Source organism: Pan troglodytes, chromosome 20, assembly GCF_028858775.2.
Source record: "Pan troglodytes isolate AG18354 chromosome 20, NHGRI_mPanTro3-v2.0_pri, whole genome shotgun sequence".
Classification (NCBI taxonomy): domain Eukaryota; kingdom Metazoa; phylum Chordata; class Mammalia; order Primates; family Hominidae; genus Pan; species Pan troglodytes.
The window spans coordinates 41,228,095-41,246,949 of NC_072418.2; the positions used below are offsets into that span (position 1 = coordinate 41,228,095).

At 50.5% G+C, this 18,855-nt stretch overlaps 1 protein-coding gene across 7 annotated transcripts in view; it reads left to right on the top strand.

Annotated features, from left to right (window-relative positions):
- SIPA1L3 (signal induced proliferation associated 1 like 3) overlaps positions 1-18,855 on the top strand; it is a 310,057-nt gene that overhangs the window by 189,502 nt on the left and 101,700 nt on the right. For all 7 annotated transcript variants that reach the window (XM_024351291.3, XM_524247.9, XM_024351290.3 and 4 more), the window contains 3 exons: positions 1,889-1,992; positions 5,585-5,742; positions 14,571-15,147. In XM_024351291.3, coding sequence (XP_024207059.1) covers positions 1,889-1,992; positions 5,585-5,742; positions 14,571-15,147 — 839 coding nt within the window. The remainder of the gene's footprint in view (positions 1-1,888; positions 1,993-5,584; positions 5,743-14,570; positions 15,148-18,855) is intronic.

Sequence of the window (18,855 nt, forward strand, 5' to 3'; positions counted from 1 at the left end):
GCAACCTTCACCTCCTGGTTTCAAGGGACTCTCCCACCTCAGCCTCCTGAATAGCTAGGATTACAAGCGCGTGCCACCAGACCCAACTAATTGTGTATTTTTAGTAGAGATGGGGTTTCACCGTGTTGGCCAAGCTGGTCTTGAACTCCTGACCTCAGGTGATCCACCCACCTCGGCCTCCCAAAGTGCTAGGATTACAGGCGTGAGCCACCGCGCCTGGCCAGGAAGTGGGTTCTCTTAGAGGACCCCAGGAAACAGTGCTCCTGGAATGAGTTTCCCCAAATTACAGGCAAGAATGGCCCTGGCTTGAGCAGATACCTGGATGTTACCCGGCTCCCAACCTGGCTCTGGCACTGGCAGCTGTGGCCTCAGTGTCCCCGCCAGACACTGAGGCAGCATTGAATATTGTTAAGAACAGATCTGGAGGCCAGGCACAGTGGCTCACGCCTGTAATCCCAGCACTTTGGGAGGCTGAGGCAGGTGGATCACCTGAGGTCAGTGGTTCAACCAGCCTGGGCAATGTGGTGAAACCCCGTCTCTACTAAAAATACTAAAATTACTAAAATTATCCAGGCATGGTGGCAGGCACCTGTAATCCCAGCTACTCAGGAGGCTGAAGCAGGAGAATTGCTTGAACCCAGGAGGCAGAGGTTGCAGAGAGCCCACATTGTGCCATTGCTCTCCAGCCTAGGTGACAGAGCGAAACTCCGTCTCAAAAAAAAAAAAAAAGAACAGATCTGGAATCCAACAGCCTGAGTACTGGTCCAGACGCTACCACTCAGTACAGTGTGACCTTGGGAAGGCACTCCCTCTCCATGCCTCAGTTTCCCCCTCTGAAACATGGGCTCAGTAAGCAGGTTTGCCTCTTCCTAGCCATAACCCTCCCTCCTATTAGAGAGAACTCATATCCTAATGCTCAGTGATAACCATTTCTTTGCTTTTCTTCATAGTTTTGCTACTTACGTACACATCCCTGACTGGTATAATCTGACCTGCTTTTGCATGTCACATGAATGGGATCACACTGTGTGTGCTGCTTTGTGTCAGCATCTTTCACTCAACATTTAGAGGATTTCCCCATGCTGCAGCCACGACTCATTCCTTTTCCTGGCTGTATATTTTTCCACAGTGTGAATTGACCAGTGTGTTCACCCATTCTTTTGACTGACGCTTGAAGATTCTTGTACCCATATCCCAGGACACGTGTGCATGATTTCTCTGGGCTGTGGTCCAAGGAAAGGAAGTGCTAGGTTATCAATTAAGCCTATCTTCAGGTATAAGAGAGATTGCTAAAAAGTTTTCCAAAGTGCTTGTACCAAGTTACACACCTAACCAGCCACCTCAAGGGTTCCATTTGCTCCACATCCTCGCCAACCATTGGTGCTGTCAGACTTTTTAATTTTTACCAGTCTGGTGGGTACATAGCAATGGGGTTTCCTTTTTATCTAAATGTATTTAATTTTTTTTTTTTTTTTGAGACAGAGTCTAACCCTGTCTCCCAGGCTGGAGTGCAGTGGCGTGATCTCGGCTCGCTGCAACCTCCGCCTCCCGGGTTCAAGCGATTCTCCTGCCTCAGCCTCCCGAGTAGCTGGGACTACAGGCACCCGCCACCAGGCCTGGCTAATTTTTTGTGCTTTTAGTAGAGACGGGGTTTCACCTTGTTGGCCAGGCTGGTCTCGAACTCCTGACCTCAGATGATCCACCTGCCTCGGCCTCCCAAAGTGCTGGGATTATAGGTGTGAACCACCAGGCCTGGCCAGTGTATTTAATTTTTAAGAGTAGATTGAAGTGAAAGCACCAAGTTAAAAACCAGCACAGATGGTACGTGGGATATGGCAAAAACCCAGAGGTTTTGGAAACATGGTCCTAACTGGCGTTTCTGTTTCAGCCGACTCCACGGGAACCCACTCCCTCTACACGATGTACCAGGACTACGAGATCATGTTCCATGTCTCCACCCTGCTCCCTTACACCCCCAACAACAGGCAGCAGGTCAGTGATTTTCAGCAGAGGCACGGCTGCCAGATGTTGGCTGCCCACCCACCAGCATTGGCCCTCCCAATTCTGTCCTGTGGATCATATGGAGGCCCTTGGCCTTGGAGGCCATCTTTACTATGGTCACTTTCCCTGGGGGTTAGAGACCAGCCCAGGTGTGGTTCGAGATGTCACTTTGGCCCCAGTCTTTCCTGCTGCTTCTTGGGCGCCCTGCCCAGCCCCAGCTAGCCCGACGCCCCTCCAGGGCCTCTTGAGTCATCACTGGTCTTAAGAAGAAGAGTGAATCAGTCAACATTATTTTGACTGCAAGTAACAGAAACTCACACCAAACTGGCTTAACTAGAAAAAGAGATTTATGGGTTATATAACTCTAAGATTGTAGAGAAGGCTGGCCTCAGGTCTGGTTGGATCCAGGGACTCCAACAATATTAGGAATCCTTCCCCATTTCTCACTTCCACTTTTCTTTACAGCAGCTTTATTCACAGGTGCAAAGCAAAGATACCTCCTAGCAGCCCTAGGCTCACATCCACCAGCTTAGCCACCTCAGCAGAAAGAGTGCTGTTTTTTCCGGTTGTCCCAGAAGTGTTTCAGAGCTGAGTCTCATTGGACTATTCACATGCCAGTCTTGGGGCCTGGGGTAGGGGTGGAAAGGGCAGACTGGCCAAGCCCGAGGCTCATGCCCAACCCTAGAGAGGGTGAGTGGTGCCAGCTCAACTTGAAACGGATGGAGGTTGGGGAGGTGCTTTCCCGAACTGGGTGGGTGTGGCTGCCAGCAGGAGGCAGGGATACCAGGTGGGCAGCGCCACCAAACACTCATTGCCAAGAGGCTGCAGCTGTGACCCGGCTCCTCTCTTGGACCCACCTTGCAGGCTGGGCCCACAGAGCAATTCTTCCAGTTCCTAATGAACAGAAGCCCCAGAGTGTTGACAGTTTAGGAAGTAAGTGTACGTATTTTCCCAGTTGGCACAAGTGACTTTGTAGGCCAAAAATGCTCAAATATTGATTTCCTAAGGTTCATCTAAAAACATGCTATTAAGAGCTTTGGTCTTAGGCCAGGCTTGGTGGCTCATGCCTGTGATCCCAGCACTTTGGGAGGCTGAGGCAGGCGGATCACCTGAGGTCGGGAGTTTGAGACCAGCCAGGCCAATATGGTGAAACCCCGTCTTTACTAAAAATACAAAAATTAGCTAGGCATGGTGGTGTGTGCCTATAGTCCCAGCTACTCAGGAAGCTGAGGCACGAGAATTGCTTGAACCCAAGAGGCAGTGGTTGCAGTGAGCTGAGATCATGCCATTGCACTCCAGCCTGGGCAACAGAGCAAGACTCTGTCTCAAAAGAGAAAAAAAAGCAAAAAAAAAAAAAAAGCGCTTTGATCTCAGAATTAGACCTAAATTTGAGTTCTTTCTTGGCTACTTCCTAGCTGTGTGATCTCAGGTAAGTGATCTCACCTCTCTGGGCCTTGAGTCCCTGCTGTGTAAAATGGGTATAATCGTAGTGCCCCTGAATCAGGGTCATTGAGAAAGGTCCATACACTCCTGCGGCAACCGGAGCGTGACAGGGCCCGACACACAGGAGGGGCGCAGAGAGCAGTGCCTTTTCCTGAGTATGTGGGAGGGGCGCTGGCGAAAAGCTTGAGTCGTAGAGTTAAGAAGTGGGTTAGAATCCAGGCTCTTTCCCTCCATCACTACATGACTTAGGTAAAATTACTTAACCTCTGTGAACCTAAGTTTTCTCATCTGTAAAATGGGGCAAAATGAGTTAACGCCTCTCAGGGTTGTTAAGAGATTCATTGAGATGATGAATTGAAGATAAGGCTGTGCAGTGTTTAGTACAGGACCAGCCACAGTCAATAGCTGCTTTAGCGATTTGATTTAATGCCACTTAAAACACACATAAAGAACTAACCATTCAACAGTAGGAGTTGAGCTGCAAAGCGTGTCTGGAGTTCACGCTGTGAGCCACGTCACTTAGAGCTCCGCGGGACTCCTGTCCATGGATCTCCTGCATTGGCAGATTCTTTAACAGCTACATGAATGCTAGAACTGTGTAAATAAGAACAATATAATAGGCTGGGCTTGGTGGCTCACACCTGTAATCCCAGCACTTTGGGAGGCTGAGACGGAGAGATCACCTGAGGTCAGGAGTTCGAGGCCATCCTGACCAACATGGAGAAACCCCGTCTCTACTAAAAATACAAAATTAACTGGGCGTGGTGGCGCATGCCTGTAATCCCAGCTACTCAGGAGGCTGAGGCAGGAGAATCACTTGAACCCAGGAGGTGCAGGTTGCAGTGAGCTGAGATCGCACCATTGCACTCCAGCCTGGGCAACAAGAGTGAAACTCAGTCTCAAAAAAAAAAAAAGAAAAAAGAAAAAGAACAATATAATCTCAGCAAATAAGCCAAACACTGTGAATACGGCGTCACCTGTGAAGATAACAGAGTCTTCCTCGGAGACTGACCAGCAGGGGAGAGGTGTATTAGTCCATTTTCACACTGCTAATGAAGATTTACCCAAGACTGGGTAGTTTATAAAGAAAAAGAGGTTTAATGGACTCACAGCTCCACATGGCTGGGGAGGCCTCACAGTCATGGCAGAAGGCAAAGAAGAACCAAAATCACGTCTTCCATGGTGGCAGGCAAGAGAGCTTGTGCAGGGGAACTACACTTTTATAAAACCATCAGATCTCGTGAAACTTATTTACTATCACGAGAACAGCATGGAAAAGATCCACCCCTATGATTCAGTTACCTCCCACCGGGTCCTTCCCACGACATGTGGGAATTATGGGAGCTGCAATTCAAGATGAATTGTAGGGTGTGGACACAGCCAAACCATATCAGAGGGTGAGAGTCCCATAGGGCACTCAGAAGCCACAGCCATCCTGACCTCAGTCAGGGTCCAGGGAAGGGGTGGCGCCTATAACTGGCCCTGCCAGTGACCTGGGATCTGACTCTGCCATTGTCCATGGGTGTGGCTTTGAGCAAATTGAAGACCACCAGCCTATGCTCTCTGGATCTTACTTATTGAGTACCTCCTGTATGCCAGGCACTGTGCTGGGTACTGAGGATACAGCAGTTGGCAGTGAACAAAATCCCTGTTCTCATGGAGCTGCCACTTCAATGGGAAGAGACAAGAAACAAAATGAAGTGGGGAAAGCCATCTCTGCTGAGTGTCAATAAGTGTTAAGTAATGGGGACAGAAAAGCAAAGATCAGGGAGTGTTGTGGTGGGGTGGATCTGAATAACGTAGTCAGCAAAGGCCTCCCTGGGAGGGTGAGGTTTATGCAAGACCAGAAGAGGTGACGAAGGAAGCCATGTGGGGACTCAGGAAGAATGTTCCTAGCAGAGGGAACAGCGGTGCAGAGGCTTCGAGGAAGTGTTTCTGGCCATGGTGAGGCCTTTGTCCTTTATCCTGAATGAGAGGGAACCACAGGAAGGTTTGTCACCTGACTCGGGCATTCCTTGGGCTGTGTGTGAGCAGGGAGTGGGAATGGGGGTGGGTGGGGGGAGCTGTGGCAGTGGTCCAGGCAGGACCCCTCAGGCTGACCTGTGACAGGTTCCTGTCCCCCTCTGTTGCCCTTTCCCAGCTGCTACGGAAGAGGCACATAGGAAATGACATCGTGACGATCATCTTCCAGGAGCCTGGCGCGCTACCGTTCACCCCCAAGAACATCCGCTCCCACTTCCAGCACGTCTTCATCATTGTCCGAGTCCACAACCCCTGCACTGATAACGTCTGTTACAGGTATGCCCCCGACACCCGGCCCCCAGCAGCGTATGGAGAGAGGGGCAGGCAGCTGGCCCAAGTGGGTCCCAATACAGGGCCCCCCCACCTCACGTTGTGCTTCAGGAGAAGAGCTCGGCGCCTACTCCCCACACCATCTCAGAGAGTGGTTTTTAGCCAGAAAGGGGCATGGCTCCCCACTTTTGCTAAGGAAACCATCAGGGATTTGTATTTGCTTGTAATCTTTTGTTTCAAGTGACAGAAAACCCATGTCAATGTGGCTTAAGACAAAAAGACAGTTGTGTATATAGGCTCTCAAAAGTGGCACCTTTAGGCCTGGCTGGATCTGCCCCCGCCCTCCTGGGGGTCACCTTTCCAGCAGGTCTGAGGTGAACATCCTACCAGCTGCAAATCCCCCAAAATGAGAGCTTTTCTTTCCCAAGAGTTGCATCAGAAGCCCCAGAATTGGGGCTCACTGGCCCAGTTGGAGTCGTGTGCCTGTTCTAGAGCCAAAATCACAAGCCAGGCCTGGGCACTGGGCTTCAAGGACCAAGAAGCACGAGTGATGGCCCAGAGGAAAGTCGGAGGGAAGCAGGGCCTACCTGTGGAGGTAGGCCCCACTTTGGAGGTAGAATTGAGGAGGTTTTTGTTGTTTTGGGTTTTTTTGTTTTTTTTTTTAAGACAGGGTCTCACTCTGTCACCCAGGCTGGAGTGCAGTGGTGCAATCATAGCTCACTGCAGCCTTGACCCCCCGGGCTCAAACGATCCTCCTGCCTCAGCCTCCTGAGTAGCTGGAACTACAGGTGCACACCCCCATGCCTGGCTAATTAAAAAAAAATTTTTTTTTAGTAGAGATGGGGTCTCTCTGTTTTACCCAGGCTGGTCTTGAACTCTTGGCCTCAAGTGATCTTCCAGCCTCAGCCTCCCAAAGTGCTGGGATTGTAAGTGTGAGCCACCGCACACAGCTGAGATCTTTTCGTACCTGTACATGAAGTGCTTTTTGTTCTTTCTGATGCTTCATATTCCATTGTATGGATGCGGAGTCATCTCCTGTCCTCTACTGATGGGTATTACGGTTGTGATGCCTGCAATGAACAGTCTTATTTATAGTCTGATTGTGCCTGAGTCCAAGCATACAGCTGTAAAAGAAATTCTAGAAATGGAGGTGCTGGAGCAGAGGACGTGTGTATGTGCACCAGTAGTCACCGCGAAATTACCGCGGGTCTACCAGCTGCCTCCCTTGGCTGGGTGAGGGAAGGGAGGGGCATCCCAGCCTGCAGCACTGGTTGTCTAGCACCGCTGTGCTGCACATGTTGCCCGCTGGCTACTGGGAGCCAGCACACTGCACGGCAGGGCCTCCTTACAGGCATGTCCCCGGACCTGAGGCCACCTCTCCCCCTGCCCATCGGTTCCTGGAACATGCAGCAGCAGCTACAGAGTGCCTGCACCTCAGGCCCTTTTTGGGGTTGAGGACCCTTGGATGAGATGGGAGATATTTACACACATGCACACGCACGCGTGCACAGGCACATGCACACGCACACATGCATGCACGCATCCGTGCACACATGCACATGCACACACGTACATGCACACACGTGCACACAGGCACACACCTGCACACAGGCACACACCTGCACACAGGCACATGCATGCACACACACGTGTGTGCACACACATGCATGCATCCACACACATGCACATGCACACACACACATGCACTCACACGGGCACGCATAAACACATGCACATAACACATGCACACACCTGCACTCACACAGGCACACACAAGCACATGCACATATGCACACACATATGCACACATACATGCACACGCACACATACACACATGCACACACTGGAAAAGGAGGCAGCCTTCTTATGATGCATCAGAGGTGGAGGGTTGAGCTGGTGGGGGGAGCTGCTTTCTCTTCTTCGTCCCCACTCTGACCTCCCCTCTCCTACTGGGGTCATCACATCAGCCTGCAGCTGACCGACCTCCCTTCCGGGCTCGCCTCTGCATGGTCTCCAGAGTGATTTCTTCTCTCTCACACACAAACCTTTCTTGTTTTTTATAATTTAATTTAAAATATTTTTATTATGCAATATTTTAAACATTCTGAAAAATGCAGAAAATCATTTAACAGACACCCATGTGCCCACCGCCAGCTTTAACAGATGTTAACATTTTGCTTTGTTTGCTTCGGCTCTCCCTCTTTCCTTCATTTTTAAAGAAAGAAAATGTTAGAGATACAACCAAAGCTGCTCCTCAGCCATCCCCCTCCCTTCCCATCCCTCTTTCCCCACAGGCAGCTCCTCTCTGGACAGACCTGACCCTGCCTCTCCCCTGTGGAGGGAGCCCGGACACAGCTCTCCAGCTTACCATCTCCTGAAACCCCCAACTCCTGTCCCCCAACTCAGTGAATTTCTAATTGTCCTTCAAGACTGAACTCAGGGCGAGGTGCAGTGGCTCACGCTTGTAATCCCAGCACTTTGGGAGGCTGAGGTAGGCAGATCACCTGAGGTCAGGAGTTGGAGACCAGCCTGGCCAACATGGTAAAACCCCATCTCTACTAAAAATACAAAAATTAGCCAGGTGTGGTGGCAGGTGCCTGTAATTACAGCTGTTCCTCTGGAGGTTGAGGCAAGAGAATCACTTGAACCCAGGAGGCAGAGGTTGCAGTGAGCCAAGATTGCACCACTGCACTCCAGCCTGGGCTACAGAGCAAGACTCCATCTCAGTTAAAAAAAAAAAAAAAAAAAAAAGACTGAACTCAGATGAGCCTCTGACACCCTCCAGTGGTTCCTTACCTGCTCCATGTGCCATTGCCCAACATGTTTCTGTCATAGCACACATGACACCATAAAAATGATATGATGGGCTGGGCATAGTGGCTCACGCCTATAATCCCAGCACTTTGGGAGGCTGAGGCAGGAGGATCACTTGAGCCTGGGAGTTCAAGATCAGCCTGGACAACATAGGGAGACCCTATCTCTAAAAAAACAGTTTACAAATTAGCCAGGCATGCTGGCACGCACCCATAATCCCATCTGAGGTAGGAGGATCGCTTGAGCCCAGGAAGTCAAGGCTAGAGTGAGCCCCATTGCACTCCAGCCTGGGTGACAGAGCAAGACTCTCTCAAAAAAAAAAAACAAAAAAAAAAAACGAAAAACAGACATCACGTGGCTGTTGCCTTCTTTGACAGTAACCCCATTTCATGTTTAGCTTCCTGTATCTGTCACAGCACAGAGCTTGGCACATAGTGGGCCCTAAAGCCATCTTTGCTTGGCTGGAAAGACACCTGGCCCAAATGTTGCAGGCACTGAAAAAATAATTGTTGAATAAATAATTCTGAGTGTTCTAGCAACGCTTCTTGCCCTCTGGTGATCAGGTGACCACCAGGTCCCCTCGTCTGCTGGTTGTTTCGTGAGTTTTCATCCTTTCTGTTTCAAGTGTGCAATTTCCGAATGGCCACCTGCATCATCCCTGCAGCCTGTGGACTCTCAAAACCCAGTCCCTCCTGCTGGGAAGTAAGGGACCAGCTGTTCTGATGGCTCAAAAACCTTCAGCCGTTTGCAATTTTATGATTCGTGAAATCATGAATCAGGAATATAGGAAAAGCCTAAATCTGTCACTATAAGCAGCTAAGTGCTGAATAAAGAAGTTACAAAGCTCGGCTGGGCACGGTGGCTCATGCCTGTAATCCCAGCACTTTGGGAGGCCAAGGTAGGTGGATCACCTGAGATCGGGAGTTCAAGACCAGCCTGACCAACATGGAGAAGCCCCATCTCTACTAAAAAAAATATAAAATTAGCCAGTCATGGTGGCACATGCCTGTAATCCCAGCTACTCAGGAGGCTGAGGCAGGAGAATCGCTTGAACCTGGGAGGTAGAGGTTGCAGTGAGCCGAGATCATGCCATTGCACTCCAGCCTGGGCGACAAGAGCGAAACTCTGTCCCAAAAAAAAAAAAAAAAAAAAAAAAATGAAATTGCAAAGCTCTTCATCTCTGTAAAGTGCAATCTGACAATCTGACTGCCCCATTCAGTAGAGAGAGGGACAGGGGAGGTCATCTCATCCATCCCCCTGCCTGGGGTAAGGCTATGTCCACAAGATTTCCCACGGAAGAAAATTTACCTGGTGTGTGTGGCATTCTTTGAAGCATGTCCGCACTGGAAAATGCCTTTTTCTGTTAAAACTATGCCCACCATACCTTGGTAGAAACCTGTTTCGTCTGTCCATGTTTAAACCATTACTTTAGTCAGCATTGAGCAACTGTGCTGGGGAATCCACTAAGCCTAGGGTGGCATCCAGCTACATGGCACTCCTGGGGCGTGAAGGATCACTAGCCAGTCAACGCCAGAGATGGAGAGCGAGGGGTCTGACCTGATCGGCCGGGGTCGCGCAGTAGCTCCCACACTGGTCTCCTGCACGTGCCCTGTCCTCCCGTCCATTCTTCATGAGGCAGCCACAGTGGTCTCCACAGATTGCCAATCTGTTGTCCCTCTGCCAGCACCTGCCTCCGTTGGGAACCCAGCGAGAAGCAGATCTCCCTCAAGGATTTAACCAAAGGGAGTTGATACCACTGACAGAGGTGTGGGGAGCTTACGGGAACCATGTGGGAAGATGCTGCATCCAGGGACTAGCCAGGGCAGGAACCTTTATCCACCCCCAAGCCGTGATGGGCTCAGAGGGAGATGGGAGACGTTTCTGAAAACTGATGAGAGCTGTGGCCCTGGGAGAGGGGCGGCCCAACAGGAGCAGTAGCTGTAAGGGACCAAAGATGACAGCCACTGACAGTTTCATCACAGCCCCTCACAGTGGAAGGGAAGAGAAATAAATACTCCAGCCTCTCTCCTCCCACCTTCCCATTCCCTGCTGGTGCTTCCCATTGGCCAAACTCAGCTGGAAGCCCCAGGGCACAGGAACCCAGGTGACAGAGCTAGAGAGATCTTCCTTCCTGAGCACAGAGCAGGGCAGAGAACGGCAGACTGGATCAGAGGGGGCAGACAGGGAATGGTTTCACCACCAGATCAGATCATTAAATGGTTGCCTGCTCCCATGGTAAGGATAGGAAGTGCTAACTCACCAGGGCCCCGTGTGGCCTTGCCCCTGGTGACCTCATGGCCTCCTGCTCCTTGCCTTCCGGGCCATGCCCACCCTGGCCTTCCCTAGTCGGCTGCTACCTGTGCTGCACCCCCTGGCTGCAGCACTCTCCCCCAGCTCTTCCTCTGGTTCCACTCAGCCCTTAGATCCCAGCTTCATCGTCACTTGCTCAGAGAGGCCCTCCCAGATTCTCCCTGTCCAAATCAGGTCTTTCTCTAGTTCTGTCATAACATGCCCTGTTCCCTTTCCTCATCTTTATGAGTTTATCTCTGTGTGTTGATTTGGTATGTCCCTTCTCCTGAACTAGAAGCTCTGGGAAGGCAGGGACCACGTTATCCCCAATGCCTAAGAGCGTGGAGTCCAGGAAGTGCTTGTCAAACAAATGGATGAGTGTCGCACTGTCGCCCTTGTCTAGAGTTGGGGGTAAGGGGAGGGAATCAACAAAACCTGGGCAAGCATGACTTTGGGTTGGAGTTTCATGGAGTGTTTTTAATCCATAATCTCTATTTTTTTAAATTATCCTACAGATGGAAGAGAAACAGTAGGAATTCTGTCTTGACACTACTGACAAATAGGTTTTAATCAAGGATGAAAATACCATACATTTTTAGGAAAGCATAGTTAACTTATTGCATCACCCTGTGCCATTAAGAAACATAAAGAGACTGGATGCAGTGGCTCACACCTGTAATCCCAGCACTTTGGAAGTCCGAGGCGGGCGGATCATGAGGTCAGGAGTTCAAGACCAGCCTGACCAACATGGTGAAACCCTGTCTCTACTAAAAATACAAAAATTAGCCAGGCGTGGTGGTGCACGCCTGTAATCCCAGCTACTCAGGAGGCTGAGGCAGGAGAATCGCTTGAACCCAAGATGCTTGAACCCAGGAGGCAGAGGTTGCAGTGAGCTGAGATCGCGCCACTGCAATCTAGCCAGGGCAACAGAGCAGCAAGACTGTCTCAAAAAAAAAAAAAAAAGAAAGAAAAATAAAGAACAGACTGGGTGCAGTGGCTCACACCTGTAATGCCAGCACTTTGGGAGGCCAAGGCGGGCAGATCACTTGAGGCCAGGAATTCGAGACCAGCCTGGCCAACATAGTGAAACCCCATCCCCATCTCTACCAAAAATACAAAAATTAGCCAGGCATGGTGGTGCGAGCCTGTAATCCCAGTTACCCCAGAGACTGAGGTGGGAGAATTGACTGAACCCGGGAGGTGGAGGCTGCAGTGAGCTGAGATCACGCCACTGCACTCCAGCCTGGGCGACAGAGCGAGGCTCCATCTCAAAAAATAATAATAATAGAAGAAACATGAAGAACATAACTCACCTGCCCTGGGTGAATATTCTGGCAGGTGCCTTGGCCTTTTTGTGCACTTTTAGCAATAATCTGCCAAAAGGCCACTGAGCCTCTATTTAATTTGGTCATCAGAGCATCACATCCAAGATATTCATCAAATCTCCAAATGTGACTCATCAACAGATCTTCTCCCTGTCTGGGCTCAGGGCTCCTTCCGCCCAGAAGCCTCGATGGGTTGAGAGCCTGGTTACCTCTCCTGCTTCTGCACCTTGCACTTCTCCTCCTCCCAGCCCTGCTCACTGCCAGTTTCTGACCCATCCAGGGTTGGAGTGTAGGGAGGAAAAGGGAGGCAGGGAAGTGCCATGTGGACTGTGGCTGGAGCTGGCTGGCTGCTCGCCGGGCTCTTCAGGGGCTTCCTGCACAGGCAGGAGACAGATCCCAGTCCGCTCGCTGCTATAAGGATCACCTAGGGGCTGGGCGCAGTGGTTCATGCCTGTAATCTCAGCACTTTGGGAGGCCAGGGCGGGTAGATCACTTGAGGTCAGTAGTTCAAGACCAGCCTGACCAACATGGTGAAACCCTGTGTCTACGAAAAATACAAAATTAGCCACGCGTTGTAGCAGGTGCCTGTAATCCCAGCTACTTGGGAGGATGAGGCAGGAGAATTGCTTGACCCCGGGAGGCGGAGGTTGTGGTGAGCCGAGATTGTGCCATTGTACTCCAGCCTGAGCTACAGAGTGATACTCCATCTCAGGAAAAAAAAAAAGAGCATTACCTATGGGGTCCCTCCTGCTGCGGGGTGGGGAAGGGAGAGAATGGGGCTCACCCACCAGCTTTCTCCACAAGTTCCTTTTCTCTCTCCATAGTTTAAATAGTGGGAAATGTGGTATAAGAGCTTGGGGGAACAGAGTTTTCAGATCATTTTCTCTTTTTTTTCTTTTTGACACAGGGTCTCTCTCTGTCGCCCAGCCTGGAGTGCAGTGGCACATTCTTGGCTCACTGCAACCTCCGCCTCCTAGATTCAAGTGATTCTCCTGCCTCAGCCTCCCGAGTAGCTGGGACTACAGGCCTGTGCCACCACACCCAGCCTCATTTTCTCTTTACGCTCTCCTGAGTTGCTATCAGATTTTAATAGCGCCTCCATCAAAACTTCCTGTTACAATGAACTTCCTTTATTAATTTTTTTTCTTCTTTAAACCTCAGCATCTACCAGAGGAATGCAATGAATTTTCAAAATAACCTTTGTTAAGATGACTTACAAGGTATACTTGTGTAACACAAGTGTTCAAAAGAACTAAAACTCATAAACATTCTACATCAGTCAGCTATTCCTACAATAAAGCCGTATAACAAACCACCCCAGGGCTCAGTGACAAACGTTAATGTTTCTTTCTGGCTTACAAAAAATACAAAATTACCCAGGCGTGGTGGTGGGCGCCTGTAATCCCAGCTACTGGGGAGGCTGAGACAGGAGAATCGCCTGAACCCAGGAGACGGAGGTTGCTGTGAGCCGAGATTGCGCCACTGCCCTGAGGGAGTAGGTTTTTGCCAAACTGTAAGATCTGCCACACGGTCTGTGTATTTAAAACAGGAATAAGTGAACAGTCCTTGGAGGATTACCCTTTGATGTCAGAGGATGTTCAGACATCTGCTTTATAGAAAATGTGTATGTGCCCTAACACTTTTTTTTTTGAGACAGTCTCGATCTGTGCCCCAGGCTGGAGTGCAGTGGCGCCATCTTGGCTCACTGCAACCTCCACCTCCCAGGTTCACGCCGTTTTCCTGTCTCAGCCTCCCAAGTAGCTGGGACTACAGGCACCCACCACCACGCCCAGCTAATTTTTGTATTTTTAGTACAGACAGGGTTTTACCATATTGGTCAGGCTGGTCTCGAACTCCTGACCTCAGGTGATCTGCCCGCCTCAGCCTCCCAAAGTGCTGGGATTACAGGTATGAGCCACTGCGCCCAGCCGACTTTTTATTAGATTTCGAATCTGGTTAGCCAGCAACTTACTAATTAGATGTGGACTTTCATTCTTCAGAAGGAAACTGTTTGGCCGCGTGTGGTGGCTCACAGCTGTAATCCTAACACTTTGGGAAGCCCAGGAGGTAGGATGGCTTGAGCCCAGGAGTTTGAGACCAGCCTGGGCAACATAGTGAGACCTCGTCTCTACAAAAAATAAACAAAATTGGCTGGGCATGGTGGTATAAGCCTGTAGTCCCAGCTACTTGGGAGGCTGAGGCAGGAGGATTGCTTGAGGACAGGAGGTCAAAGCTGCAGTGCGCTATGATTGCACCATTGCACTCCAGCCTGGGTGACAGAGTGAGACCTGTCTCGATAAAACAAACAAACAAAAAACCCTATTCCTATTTTTTGATCGAATATTTTCTCTCTAAAGTGTCTTAGTGCCTTTCTTCCCACCATCTAAATAATCTCTCCCTCCACAGTATGGCTGTGACCCGATCCAAAGACGCTCCTCCTTTCGGCCCCCCCATCCCCAGTGGAACCACATTCCGCAAATCCGACGTCTTCAGAGACTTCTTGCTGGCCAAGGTGATTAACGCTGAGAACGCCGCGCACAAGTCCGACAAGTTCCACACCATGGCCACCAGGACCCGCCAGGAGTATCTCAAGGACCTGGCCGAAAACTGTGTCTCCAACACCCCCATCGACTCCACCGGCAAATTCAACCTCATCTCCCTGACCTCCAAGAAGAAGGAAAAGACAAAAGCACGGGCTGGCGCTGAGCAGCACAGTGCAGGGGCCATCGCCTGGAGGGTGGCGGCCCAGGACTACGCCCAGGGGGTGGAAATCGACTGCATTTTGGGAATTTCCAATGAGTTTGTGGTGCTCCTGGACTTACGCACCAAGGAGGTGGTGTTCAACTGCTACTGCGGGGATGTCATTGGCTGGACTCCAGACTCCTCCACACTCAAAATCTTCTATGGACGAGGAGACCACATCTTCCTACAGGCGACAGAGGGTTCTGTGGAGGACATAAGGGAGATCGTGCAGAGACTGAAGGTAAGGGAGAGAGCCCGGCGATAGGGCGGCGATTTGTATGGTTTCGGCCTCAGGAACCACTGAAATACTTCCCTAGCCCAGTCAGTTAGGCTAAGACACGCACTGGCCCGGAGAGAATCACAGTTGTCACTTACAAACTAGACATCTTGTGGGTTCTGTAGCTAGGTTCTTCCTCTGGAAGGTTTGTGCCAGAGATCTATGGATCTTCATGCTATTACCTTGGAAAGACAAGAGATACTTATTAACCTTGGACATTGATAGAAAATATAAGTTTAAGCTTAGGTTAAAAATGTAGGCCAGGCGCCATGGCTCATGCCTGTAATCTCAGCACTTTAGGAGGCTGAGGTGGTGGATCGCTTGAGCCCAGGAATTTCCATACCAACCTGGGTAACCATAGTGAGACTCTGCCTACAAAAAAAAAAAAAAGAGAAGAAAATTAGGGAAGCATGGTGGTGCATGCCTGTGGTCCCAGCTACTTGGGAGGCTGAGGTGGGAGGATTGTTTGAGCCCAAGAGGTTGAGGCCACAGTGAGCTGAGATCACGCCACTGCACTTCAGCCTGGGCAACAGTATGAGACCCTGTCTCAAAAACAAACAAAAAAAAGAAGTGTAAGAGTACTTTCTAAAATAATTAAAATAGAATGAAAAATGTCCAAACCATTAATGGATAGGGCAGAGGTGAGAGGAGGAAAAAATACAAGAAAGCACAAAGGAACATAAAATTACATGGCAGGAATGAGTTCCATGTTAGTAATCACAGTAAATGTGAATGGTTTAACTTGCCCTATTAAAAGACAAAGACTCACAGTCTAGGTAGAAATCTTCCCCTAAACCCCTCATGGACAAACCAAGAGTGGCAGATTGGTGATAGCTTAGCTGCTGTCTGCCTGAAGCATTGTGCTGAGAAGTACTCAGGCCCCATCTAAGCTCCACAAGAAAGAACACTGTGGTCAGTGATTGCCTCTGCAGTGGGTTTGGCAGAACGCCGTGCCATGTGTGCTAAATAGAGATAGCATATAACACGGCAGTTCAGAGCACAAGATCTAGTCAGAAGGCCTGGCTTCAAGTCCCAGCACTGCCACTTACCAGCTGCATGACCTTGAGCCAAGTTATTTAGCTTCTTTGTGATTCAGTTTCTTCATCTGAAAAGCAGGTACAAGAATCATTCTGCATTGCTGGGTGCAGTGGCTCATGCCTATAATCCCAACACTTTGGGAGGCCGAGGAGAAAGGATTGCTTGAGCCAAGGAGTTTGAGACCAGCCTGGGCAATACAGTGAGATGCCGTTTCTAAAAAAAAAATCAAAAAATAAATTAGCCGAGGCGGGTGGATCATGAGGTCAGGAGATCAAGACCATCCTGGCTAATATGGTGAAACCCCATCTCTACTAAAAATACAAAAAATTAGCCGGGCGTGGTGGTGGGCGCCTGTAGTCCCGGCTACTCGGGAGGCTGAGGCAGGAGAATGGTGTGAACCCGGAAGGTGGAGCTTGCAGTGAGCTGAGATCACGCCACTGCGCTCCAGCCTGGGTGACAGTGCTAGACTCTGTCTCAAAAAATAAAAATAAAAAATAGGCCGGGCGTGGTGGCTCACGCCTGTAATCCCAGCACTTTGGGAGGCCGAGGTGGGCAGATCACAAGGTCAGGAGATTGAGACCATCCTGGCTAACACAGTGAAACCCCGTCTCTACTAAAAATACAAAAATTAGCCAGGCATGGTGGCGGGTGCCTGTAGTCCCAGCTACTCGGGAGGCTGAGGCAGGAGAATGGCGTGAACCTGGGAGGCGGAGGTTGCAGTGAGCCAAGACCCTGCCACTGCACTCCAGCCTGGGTGACAGAGCGAGACTCCGTCTCAAAAAAAAATAAATAAACAAAAATAAATTAGCTGGGCATGGTGGTGCACACTTGTGGCCTCAACTATTCAGGAGGCTGAGTGGGATGATCGCTTGAGCCCAGGAGTTTGAGGCTGCAGTGAGCTATGATCACACCACTGCACTCCAACCTCGGCAACAGAGAAAGACCCGGACTCAAAAAAAAAATGAAAAAGTGGCCAGGCACGGTGGCTCACACCTGTAATCCCAGCACTTGGGGAGGCCGAGGTGGATGGATTATTTCAGGTCAGGGGTTCAAGACCAGCCTGGCCAACATGGTAAAACCTCATCTCTACTAAAAATACAAAAATTAGCCAGGCGTGGTGGCACACACCTGTAATCCCAGCTACTCGGGAGGCCGAGGGAAAAGAATTGCTTGAACCCGAGAGGCAGAGGTTGCAGTGAGCTGAGAGTGAGCCACTGCACTCCAACGTGGGTGACAGAGCAAAACTCTGTCTCAAAAAAACAAACAAAAGCAAACTCCTGTGTTCCTCCCCACCCCTCTCAGAGGTTTCCTGACTTTGTAAAATAGAAGTCCTCTACTCAAATAAGGTTTTAGGGAAAAAAAGGTCGACTCCATCCCTCCATTTGCGGATGTCAGAGCTTTGGCATCAGCCTGGGCTCCACTCTCTCTCATGCCCACATTCGTCAGCTCCACTTCTGTAGGCAGGCATCAGCCACCTCTCCCACAGCCCTCACCCTGGAGCGAGCCACCCTGGTCTCTCCCGGACACTTTCGGTGGTGTCCTTTCTGGTCCTTCTTACCCCTGCCCTTGCTTCTCTGTGGCCTGTTCTCGACGTGGTAGTGAGAGCAATCTGATCACATCACCTTTCTGCCTAAACCCTCAGGTCACTCTAGGTTAAAGCCTCAGTCCTTACGGAAGCCCATGAGGCCGGGTGTGACCTGGCTCCCTGTCGACTTCTCTGACCTCATGTCACTGTTGCGCTCTCTGCCCCAGCCATGAAAACCTCTGAGGTTTCATGCGCATGCTAGGGCGGCGTCCAGCCTCAGGGCCTTTGTACCACCTCTTGCTGGAACACTTCTCTGATCACCACATGGCTCGCTCCCTTTCCTCCTACAGGCCTTTGGTCACATGTCGCCTTGTCGGTGAGGCCTCGTTATCTAAGATTGTACACCCCCTCCCCTGGCTTGGAGCACATTCACCCGCTTTGCCTGCTTAACCACCGTCTGCCATGCACTGTGTGTTATCTGTTCACTGCCGTGTCCTCAGCACCTGGGCCAGCATCTGGTGCACAGTAGCCGCTGAGTGAGCAGGAACCGAGTGCAGGCACAAATGCGTCGTATGCTATAGTGGCCGCAATAGTGAGGATCGAATGGGCGCCAGCTCTGCGTCAGACCCTGCTCAGCACCTTGGGTGGTCTTGCGTCTCTTGCTCACAAAAGCCTGATGAGGTCCTCACTTCGCAGATGAGGAAACTGAGGCTCAGAGATACCTTGACTTGCCCGGAGCCCAAAGAGCCTGGGTTTTGGAGTTTTTTGTTTTGTTTTGTTTTTCGAGATGGAGTCTTGCTCTGTCCCCCAGGCTGGAGTGCAGCAGAGCGATCTCGGCTCACTGCAACCTCCACCTCCCGGGTTCAAGCATTTCTCCTGTCTCAGCCCCCCAGGTAGCTGGGACTACAGGCGCCCGCCACCACGCCCAGCTAATTTTTGCATTTTTAATAGAGATAGGGTTTCGCCATGTTGGCCAGGCTAGTCTCGAACTCCTGGCCTCAAGTGATCCACCCTCCCTGGCCTCCCAAAGTACTAGAATTACAGGCCTGAGCCACTGTGCCCGGCCAAGCCTGGATTCTTAAACACTAGGCTACTCCACCTCCCCTAAT